This window comes from Phoenix dactylifera, unplaced genomic scaffold (genome assembly GCF_009389715.1).
Source record: "Phoenix dactylifera cultivar Barhee BC4 unplaced genomic scaffold, palm_55x_up_171113_PBpolish2nd_filt_p 000077F, whole genome shotgun sequence".
Classification (NCBI taxonomy): domain Eukaryota; kingdom Viridiplantae; phylum Streptophyta; class Magnoliopsida; order Arecales; family Arecaceae; genus Phoenix; species Phoenix dactylifera.
In genome coordinates this window covers 1,133,430-1,144,654 of record NW_024067676.1, presented here as the reverse complement: position 1 = coordinate 1,144,654, position 11,225 = coordinate 1,133,430, and the positions used below count along the sequence as shown (strand labels likewise).

General features: G+C 35.1%; 1 protein-coding gene across 1 annotated transcript; it reads left to right on the top strand.

The window, feature by feature from the left end:
- The first annotated feature begins 1,845 nt into the window (after window positions 1-1,845).
- Window positions 1,846-9,825, top strand: LOC103715079 (NADH dehydrogenase [ubiquinone] iron-sulfur protein 5-B-like). Its single transcript, XM_008802593.4, has 2 exons — window positions 1,846-2,086; window positions 9,412-9,825. Exons 1-2 carry the CDS (start codon window positions 1,937-1,939, stop codon window positions 9,517-9,519), a joined length of 258 nt encoding a protein of 85 aa, XP_008800815.1. The 5' UTR covers window positions 1,846-1,936; the 3' UTR covers window positions 9,520-9,825.
- Window positions 9,826-11,225: the final 1,400 nt, after the last annotated feature.

Sequence of the window (11,225 nt, the reverse complement as noted above, 5' to 3'; positions counted from 1 at the left end):
ACAAGAATAATTTTTAATAAACCCAAAATACACAAATGAACCCTAAAATGCAAACAAGCCTAGAAACAAAATAAAATAAATATGTACTAAGATGGTGGACTAGGCGGGAATATAATCAGCTCCGATGTCCCCATCACAAAGAGAGGGGCGGAGTTCTCATATATGCAGTTGCTAGTTTTCTAACCTATAAAAATCCCCAATAAACTCAAATTGCCCGGCGGCTTAATTCATAATTGTTAACCTCCATCAATGATGAAAATGGCAACAAATGTCCAATCTTGAGATGCTAAGAACATATCCTCTTATTTAATTTCTTCTCTTCCTATAATGCAAACTCTAATACATGCATTTCTTCTCTTCTCTGCCATGGGCCCTAGCTCCAGCTTTAACTCCATGTTACTTTCAGTTTTTTCTTCTCCTCTCTCACTCTCCCCCATCTATCCTTCTTTTTAGCTCCACTTGACCAATGGGATGTAGGGATGCCAGTGCTTGTGTTGCATGAGTTGAACGCTACCAAAAATTATAAGAGATAGAAGAGGAGAACGCAATTGCTAAAAATGAGTGGGCAATACCAACAAGATCTCTATTTTTTGATGTAAATACCAACAAGATCTTAGCCTTTGATCTAATAATTGGCTCCCCTCTCAGAAATATTTGGTCTTGGGAGAGATCTAAGATTCAGACCTTGGAGGGGGGGAGCTACTGCATTTCATACAAATTGGAGTCCAATCATTATAAAGGAGAGCAGAAATAATCATTAGACAATAGGCTTGCAATTGGAGACAAGACTATGATTAATTAGATTGGTAATTTATATTAGATATTCTTTTATATGAAACAAAAATATTTTCATAATTTATATTAATAAAATATTTACATAAATTGTAATATCTCAGTTAAGTCAATGACACATTGGATCGAGCCAAGCCCAAATCCTGCTAGACTCTTGAAGAATGACATGGCTGGGTTGTTGGTTTTTATTTTTTATTTTTGTTAAAGCAAAAAAGCCTCGGCTCATCAGCCATGGCTTGGATTGAAACATGATCGCCTCAATTCGAGTGCATTTATCAAATTAATAATAATAATTTAAAAGAAAATAAGATGTCCATCCTATCTCTCACACGTCCATACACAACAAATTTTATAATTCAACATAATATTATCAATCACTAGTCTCCATTTTTTACGAAAAGAAAGTTAACAAATGTCTACTATTAAAACATTTTACACATAACCTTTTCTTCAATCTCCCATGAACTCGTTTGGGCTGTAGAAAGAGAAGAGAAAAAATGGGGTCAAGAGAAAAATAAAAAAAATACCTCACATTTGTTTGGAGTATTTAAAGCAAAAAGGTGCGAAAATAGTTTTTTCTGAGAAATAAAATTTTTATATTTTATGAGAAATAAAAATTATAATGAGATATGAAAAAATCTAATTTTCATTGGCCGAAAATTTAGACAATTTTTTTTAAAAAATATCTTTAAGTTTTCAAAAAGATTGAGATATTTTTTTAATTAAAGATATAACAGATATTTTACACAATTTTTCTAAAAAATAGATACTCAACCAAAGATAAGCCATTTTGCAATGTGCCTTTTTTTGATATAAAAAATTTATTTTTAAAAAAAATTATATACGGCTTCTCAGCAAAAATATTTTTTTTAAAAAAACTAGGAAACCAAATACATCCTATATCCAATGATTATGAAAAATAGGTGTATCGAACTACCACACGAGCTGTCAATGATGTAATCTCCCATTCCCACTTGGACGGTCAGATCGCAATCAGATGCCTACGGAGGCCAGATCTATCAGATTCCCAAATATCAACGGCTTAGAATGCGTGCATTCCACCTTTAGTCCTCAGACTGGACAACAAGGGAAGGTGGGGAGGCAGAGAGAGGGAGAGGTCGCGAAGAGGAGAAGAAGAGAGACGATGGCGTCGGGGTGGGGGATAACGGGGAACAAGGGGCGGTGCTACGACTTCTGGATGGACTTCAGCGAGTGCATGTCGCGTTGCCGAGAGCCCAAGGACTGCTCCCTCCTCCGCGAGGACTACCTCGAGTGCCTCCACCACGCCAAAGAGGTCTTCTTCTTCTTCTTCTTCCTTGTCTCCCCTAACCCTAAAAATACCATCTTCTATCGATTTCGAGAAGTTGTTCGTATATCGTTTAATAAAATCGTCGATCGGTCAGGGAACGATGATATTTGTTTGATCTCGTCAATTGGCTTCGAGAAATCGTATCCTCGATCGACCGTTAATATTTGGATATTGGTCTTGAATAGGTTTTAGCTGTTAGGTCGGAGATTTATTTTATTGTTCGATTCCAAATTTGTACCATGTTAGAGCGAAAGATCGACGGTTCACTGACAACCATATGTTTTGCCCCCCGATGAAAGAATGAAATTTGAGAGGTTATAATGCCAAGGAGTTATAGTGGAAGGAGGGAATTGAAAACTGATAGTGGAATAGTATCATAGCTTCCTTTGATTTGATCTATTCCTGCTTCGTTTTTTTTTTTTTTTTAACAATATAGGCTCTTTTAAATGAGATCGTTTTTGAGAAATTCCTTCACGTGAAGTTGATGGTGATTTAATGACATCAGTAAAGGTATACTAGCTGACGATGGTTTTGAGTCTGAAGCCTGGGCAAGAGTTATGTGTTTTCCCTAATGCACAAGCTAGCATGGGAACATAAATTGACAATACTTCTTCCTATCTTTTCCATTAAAAAAAAAAATCTTCCCTTCTAGGTTTCAGATAGGGAAGGATCTGAAACAATGTCTGTGGAAGCCATTTCCTGCATAGATAATTCATCTTTTTCCCCCCTCGTTTGTTTTGAGCAATCTCAGTTTTGTCTTTTGACCTTAATGTTCAGCAATGTTGATTGACATACTGGCCCATCTTCTGATCAACAATTAATGGTTAATATATAGGAATCACTCCATTCCTTTAGCTGTAGTTTTGGATAAGTTTTTGACATTGTTCCTGTAAGGTCCATCACCAGCATAAATATCACAGATTGTGTTAGGCCACATCAGATTAAAAATAACCACATATTGTAGTAATCTTATTTAAACTACCAAATCAATCAAACATGTTTAAACTCCAGTTAATCCACAATACATAAAATATTGAAAAGACTACTCTAGACATAGACAAAGTCATTTTAGAAAACAAAAGTTGCCAAGTCAGTAATGTGGATCTTCATCCCCAGACATGTCCTTCACAGTTCTAATGTGCACCAAATAAAGGCCATTGCCATAGCATATGAAATCATTTGCCTTCAAAAGAAAGACCATGCCAATTCGCCCAGCCTTTTTATCTCTGTAAACAACTTATACTCACGGCATGTACGAGCATTATGTTGTTTAAGTGCATAAGTTACTGCATCTATTTCATACTTGATGAATCTCAGCACATTAGTTTATCTACCTATTGCTTTAATCTATTTCCTAGGTGCCTTGCATGTTAAATCTCCCACTACTCTCTCTCTCAATATCTCTCTCTTAGTTATTGCTTTTATCAACTTCCATCTTTGAGATATACAAGGGTCTCGCCAAAGCAATTCTTTTTCATTTTCACTTTCACAACTAAGTGTTATCTCACAGCATAGTCATTTTCATTCCCATGTGCCTTTTATGCCTCATGACATTGAGCCGTGGAGGGCCTTTTTGACATATATACCTAGCTAACATAATGTTTAGAAGTGGCTTTTAGTTGGATATAGTACTCAGCGCCGCATAAGGGAAGAAGCTTTGATGGTAGGTAGTTTAATTGATGAGATGAGATCAATCAAGAGTAACATAGATATCATAGTGGGTAAACTGGAACAAGGCAGTTCTCTTGTTCGTCTGTATTACCAAGTGAACAACTCAGAAAAAACCTAATTTGATGAAGTTTCTATCCATTTTTCCCCATAAAAAAGAGATAAATAAAGAAGAGAATTTCTTGCTCTCTCCTTAGTTTCTGAAGTTCGAGTAGATACTGTGGGTTAGTTTAAGGAGCTCGAATTGGCTTCATCTCTCTCTCTCTCCACATGTATGTGTACGTATGTATATGTTTGTAGTTGTATATGGATACATAGATAGATACCTTAATCTCTTGACATCATTGTGATCGCATGCATTACTCCATAAGGCAGGGGAATACTCTTAAGCGAGAATTGTTTCAAGGAAAGAAGAAGGTTTCCTTAGAAGAAATGGTTTCCTTTAAAAGGATGCTGCTAGGAGAAGGATCTTTAGATTCTTTACTGGACACAAACAGGAATTAAAAATGTTATGATTGAAAAGGAAGATTAACTATTTAGTTGATTATGCAATCTTCTCTTTTGATTTGACCATGATAACCTATCATGATTTATGCTTCCTAGATAGCCTAGGCATGTGATTGAGATAGGCAAATTAATATGGTCTGTTATGGTATATGGATAGTATATTTTAATCTTATATCATTTTTTATATTTATTCTAATATGTGGATAGTATTTTTTTAAAGAATGGTAATGATTGTGCCAATTGCTATCTTACATATGTTGGTAATGTTATTGTTATAAAATGATCATTGGGTACTTCGGTTGCTGTGATGTTGACCATCAGATGTTCATACTTAGAATATTTCTTGGTAAAGTCTTTGGAAATGACTTGACTGCTCCTATTTATCTGCTTCTAATTTTTTTACCTATGATATACGGCAGCTTCTTTCTTTCATTTATACCAGTTTGATTTGATCACTTTGCCTGAATTTCATAAACTTTTTACCTGCATTCTACTATATATTTTTTTAAAGGATCTTCACCTATTGTGAAGAAAATGTATCAGCAATGGTTGTTCTGTTAGCTATGGTATTTTATGTTGACGAGGACTGAACAATTTTTAATTGTTTGTGTATTCTCCCTTTAGAAATCTGCATCAATAAACAAGCTAAAACATTTTCTAGTGACTTTTTATTTGAACTTTCTGTATTCTAACCATCATCATGAAGCCTTTTCCCCATAAAATATAGCAACAAAACTCATAGTTGAGAAGACCCATGGCAGGATTGAGAAGATACTATGAACAATGTTCAATGCGATGTTAGCTCTCCAGAAATTGATGCAGAAAGACAAGACACAAGTTTAGGCAAGACAGGGGTCTGCAATGAAACCTATATAGCTATTTAGGGGCAGGAAGATCAACTTTATTGCTTACATATTTTAGGCTCATGCAACCTAGGGGCAATCCCCAAAGTGTCTCTCCTTTGATGAAGGGGTGAGATGATAACTTTGTTCCAACCAAGCAATAGAAAATTTCCCCATGTTTCCTTTCCTTTCTCTCCCTTATTTTTTTTCTCCTTTTATAATCTTTTCCTTTCAGTTTCACAATTATTAATGAGAACATAATGAATATCATGCTTAAATATCTTTTTGTGGTGTAGACTAGTCCTCTAACGGCCAACTACAATATTTATAAGATCTGAATTTTAGAGTTGAGAACTGAAAATTTCTGGATATAGTTTTGACGATTTGCATATGAGGAACGCCAAGACCCTCCAAAGGCCGAGGACAAGCCTTGGGATGACTTGAGACCTGAATTTTAGACTTGTGAACCGAAAGTTTCTAGACAAAGTGTAGAAGATATGCATGTGAGGAGCGTGAAGACCCTCTGAACGTAGAGGACAAGCCTTGGGCTGACAATATTCAGCCAGAAGTTGGAGGAAGAAAGGATCAAGGTGAAACTAATCCTAAGGATTATTGGATTCCCGTAAATCCTACAATAACATGTAAAGGGTGAAAAACTTCTTTGTAGTTGATGTGGTAGGAGTGGATGGATGTCTTGGGACTCGGGAGGGATCTCTGTCTTAAATCTTCTTTGATAACCTGATGTGAGAGAAGTGCATGGATGGCTTGGGAAGACAACTACCTTCTGTTCTTTTTCTATTCTTTTATTTTTATCGTTCCCTTCAAATTTTTCATTCTCTTCTAATTTTTAGGTGCCCAAGAAGAAGTGGATGCCCCTTTTATTGCATAAGAAGCGAAGGAGTTGATGTTCTCCTCTAATCTCTCTTTAAGGGGTTTGGGCCCAATATAACTAGCTGGCACCTTTATTAATGTCTAGGGTAAGCAGATGTAAATGTTGCTATTCATAAAAATGACTAGGGTATGATCTAATCTCTGCTATTCATAAATTGGACACCTAAAACATGTAAATGATGCTCCTAGACACTTAAAATTAGATACAAGGATTGAAATTTCAGCCGAAACTGATCCATTTTGGCCAGACAAACCAGTTTCAGCTTGTAACCATCCAAACTGAGCAAAACTCTGCCAATTGGGATTTAGCTTCAGCAAAAACTGACTAATTTTGTTTCTCTTTTGGTTTTTTCGGCTGTTTTCGAGTGAAACTGATTATACATGCTACTTTTGTTCATAATATTGATATTCACTATCATTTTGGAATATTTTTTACGTTTTTTTAATTTAATGTTTTTTTTGAGGCATTTCTCCATTTGTATAGGTAAAATGAGTTAATAGCATCTATTTTAGGTCATCTTTTCATTTTCGAGTTAAAGAGAAAATTCTAAATGATGATAAGTGTAATCTACTAAAAACAAGTACTTTCTTGATATTGACCATATATTTTGTGGAATTTTGAAAATTAACGGCATTTGGGTCTTTGGCTTTAAGAAGTTTAAGTAAAAGGTTGCTTTTCCTAGATATAGGGCATATTTTTGAATTTATAATGGTAATCTTCTAAAAAGAAACAGGAGAAAAGGAGTCAGTGCACAAGATTTAGGCTTGGAGATGCTAGATCTTAGCGTAATCCTTAGGACATTTAAATGAGATGCATCTAATCATTGGTCTTTTTCATACTTAGTAGATTATAAGTTATATGTTGAAACTTGTTACTTAAATAAAGGTAATGTTTATATCAAGTTTCATATATTCATATGTAGTTCTATGTTAGTATATTTTACAACTCTAGATATTTACACTATCAGGTGTTCAGTACTTAGGTTATTATGAGGTAGTAGTTCCCTATATTTCATCATTTTTTCAAAAAAAATTATAATTCTTCATACTTTCAAGCTTTCAGCTTGAAAACATGAAAACATAGCTTTGATAATTATAAACAATACAATATCTTTCAAAACTATGTAATATATGTTTCCTGAGCTTATTTTATTTTTCTTAACTATTCATCATACTACTTATTTTGGCTGAAACTCCAGACTCAAGCCGAAACTTGACAAGCTTGACCAACACCAAAACTAGTTTTCTGTCCTTGATCAGATCTATGACCTACAATAACTGAACAAGAAAGCAGAATAATTAATTTACAGCAAATTGATTCGAAGATCTAACCTTACCTTTCTTCCCAAATTTCCATTTTTTCACGCCATTAAAACACGATTTTCAATCTTGATTATGCTATTCTGTTTTATACATTTTTTGACCTAGCATACACATTCATTAGTGCATGCTTTCCAAATTACTTTTTCTCTTGAAGTATCATTCAACAGATTTCTGAATGTTTAGCTTTTCAGTTGAAGAGGACAATGTATTTGTAGCAGCATAAAGCTACATGTTGCTGTCCCCCCTCCAAGCCCTTCCTTAAGATCAGATCCAATTCTGGAGTAGGGAACAAGTGCTCTTTCGCATTAGTTTCACTTTTTCTGTTTTTAGAAAAATATTTTTTTTATTTCTATTTTTTTAAAAATATAAACATGTTTGGTAGAATCAATTATTTTAAAATATAAACATGTTTGGTATAATCAATTATTTTTTAAAAACAAACATGGTGATGGTGGTGGAGACGGTGGTGTGGTGGAGGCAACGGTGGTGCTGGTGGTGAAGGCACTAATAATGTGATGGAAAGTAAAGATTTCTTACTTTCATTTTTTCTAGACATAAAGAAAGTGATTTTTTAAAAAATAAATAGTACCAAACATGTTTTTCGTCTTGGTTTCTGTAATTTTGTTTTTCAAAATAGAAAAAAAGAAATAAAAGCAATGCCAAACCGGCCCTTAATTATACAAAATCTTCAACTACTACCACCTAATTCAAGAGGAGCTAATAAAACAAGACCAAGTGAGAGCATATGATCTGCTGAGAACATATTATTTTGTAAAGCATTATATATTCCACTCACCTAAAGTAATGCTTTTGTTAAAGGAACAAGGAATTAATGATAGAAATTTCAATTAAGGCATGAAAGTACAAAAAATGAACTTTTAATTGGAGCCCCATGTGCTGATAGCAATAGCCATCTGAGTAGATGTACTAGCACATTAAACTTTATCTTCTACATTGTTGGCTATAACTACTGGTTTATTCATGATGGATTGACAAAGTTGTCAACACCACATGCTAATTCCTTCTGTGTTATGGTTTTTTCATTTACTTGCAATTCCTGAATCAGCTTGCATGGTGGGTGGGCATAAGAAATAGGCACATGTGCACATTTATACAGAGAAACATATATGATGAAGAGTTGTATAATAGAAGAACTGTAATTAGTTAGGCAAGCACCTGTTTTATCAATGGCTAAGTAAGCACTGGCGTCTTTCCATGGCTTTATGCTACATAGTTAAACAACATTTAGCTACAAGTGGATCGAAGATCCCAATGTGCACAAGAAGATTCCTGCAGCTCTCAACACTACCTGCAAAGCAACAGTCACATGAGATTCTTACTTGGCTGCATCTTGTTTACTATTGATATTTAAATGCCAAACAAGAGCTAGCAAAATATGGATGTTAAAATATGCAGATGGAACCTCTTTAAAATCTTTGAGTGGGATGGGAAAGTTTGACAGCTCTGAATGTTTTTGATAATTTATGGATCTTTCTGATAAAGAGTCTGATTTTTCAAATAATTGTCTGAAATGAGAATTCTGACCACATGCTTATGCCCTTAATGTCTTATGTATGGTCTTTCGTGAAATTATATCGATAGTACTGGAAACCATATTATTTATTTTACATACATACCTAATACCCAGGACAAGTTTAATGAGATCAATCGATAAATACTAGGAAACTTCATCTGACCAAGCTACCAAATAAATTACACTTAATGATTAAAAAAATTGCAAGACCAATGAAAGAATTTTTTTTAATAATGTTATGTTTAAGAATGGACATCTCCACATCTGAAAAGCAGGTGCTAATTTTCTGGCAATTGTAATATTAGAACTCACTGTTCTACTGTTCACTTTTCCACCATGGTTAGAACAGAAGGGGATTAAGGCCCTTGTTAGTCATTAAGCTTGCACCAATCAGGATTGCCTAGATACCATCAGTTCCTTATAATGTAAGGATGCTTGATGAATTACAAGCATCAATCTGCATGTCTTTGACCTGTGAACAAAATTATAAAGATAATAAAGTTCTAGATACCATTCCTAGCTTGACTATGTGAAATTTATTGCAGTTCCAACGGAGAAACAGAATTTATAAAGAGGAGCAACGTCAAATCAGAGCAGCTGCAAGAAGGGCCAAGGAGGAAACTGAAGAAGGTGGTGCAGGCACTCATCATTAGCAGTCATTGCAAGTATTGACTACCAAGCTGAGGACTAAATCTTGAGCAATACTTTGTGTTTTAACATGAAATGATTTTGTGCAACACTATTGCATGATTTCATTTCAGGATTCGTGTCATATGCTTGGCCGATGCAAAGGCCAAGGTAATAATCATAATAACCTGAATGAGGATATCATTTTGTTTAAACTTTGGTCTGATTTTCAGTGAGGATTAAGAAAAAATTTCTTTGACATGCTGAACGTTACAATGATATATGGTCGCATGTCTTGCCAGGTTTTCAAATTGTGAGGTATATATTGATGACTAATAAGGTAATTGATTTTATGCTTTTTTTAATCCATAATTTCTATTGCACTGCATTGATCCGATTTTTCTTATTTCAACGAGGTATCAGTTGAACCATGTTCAACCACCTGTAGTCTCAAACCACAATGATTTACTTGCGAGGTCGATGAAGCACTAGTCACAAATATGTTTTGTTATTTGTTTGGAAACTCTCTCCTCCATCACTTCAGAACAGACTATGTTCCGATATCTGAAAACCTTATTTTGGTCAGTTGCATAACCAGCCTCTGCTAAAATCTAGTCTGACAGCAGCTCGAAGTTGAATACATAATGCAATGATGCAGTGTGGAGCAGCAATTTGCTCGTGAGGACAAGGAACCATTAGTGAATAATATGTTCTGTATTTATTTGTTTGGAATCTATGACTTAAGATGCTACTTTGGAATGATCCTGATCGCTGTGGTTCATGTTACGGCCGGTGCAACGCACGGCTTGGATGCTACTTTGGAAATTGTGATTATGGTGGGTGATGAATGTTGAAAGCCATACGAGTTATGTGGACCCTTTCTCCTTCTGTCTGTTGGTGAGTTTGGTCTTGGTCTGAAACATAAGTTTGACATCAAAAATCATGTTCATTTAAAAAAAGAAGAGAATATGTGGATCTGAGTTTCCTATTTTAATTCACTGGAAATCCATGGATGGCTGAAGATTCATGATCATTGTGGTTCATGTTACTTCCGGTGCAACGCATGGCTTGGATGCTACTTTGGAATGTGTGATTATGGTTGGTGATGAATGTTGAAAGCCATACAAGTTATATGGACCCTTTCTCCTTCTGTCTGTTGGTGAGTTTCGTCTTAGGTCTGAAACATAAGTTCGACATCAAAAATCATGTTCGAAAAAAAAAAAGAGAGCATATGTGGATCTGAGTTTTCTATTTTAATTCACTGGAAATCCATGGATGGCTGAAGATTCATGATGCTTTGATCTTTTTCTAAGTTTAAGGCTTAACTTGGTAGTAGATGTTTATTCAAACTTGGTGGCTGCCACAAGTTTGCTGCTAATACAGTCGATGCCTCATGCTTACTCGGATTAGTTTTAGACTTTAGTTGGAGTCATTTGGCATGCATCTTTCACATTGCGCTGGCACAATCAATCATCAGTGCTCAAAGACAGTTGACAGGTATCTCTTCTCGTATGGAATAGGGTTGTATCTTTCACACGGAAGAAGAATCCATCTTCCTTCGCGCGAATCCACAGTTGGATCATCCACCACAAAGATCTCAAAGTGCTCCAAACTCCATCACAACAACTTGCACCAATCATAAAGTGACTAGTGGATGATCCAATGGTAAATTTGCACAAGGGGTAGTAGGGTGTTGGGCCTCGTGCTAAAAGAAGAAAGGAAGAAAAGAGAG

Bases quoted from the DNA above. Each gene is read 5' to 3' on its own strand.
- LOC103715079 (XM_008802593.4), top strand. From the start codon at position 1,937: ATGGCGTCGGGGTGGGGGATAACGGGGAACAAGGGGCGGTGCTACGAC. The intron at 2,087-9,411 runs GTCTTCTTCTTC...AATTTATTGCAG, and splicing joins GCCTCCACCACGCCAAAGAG to TTCCAACGGAGAAACAGAAT.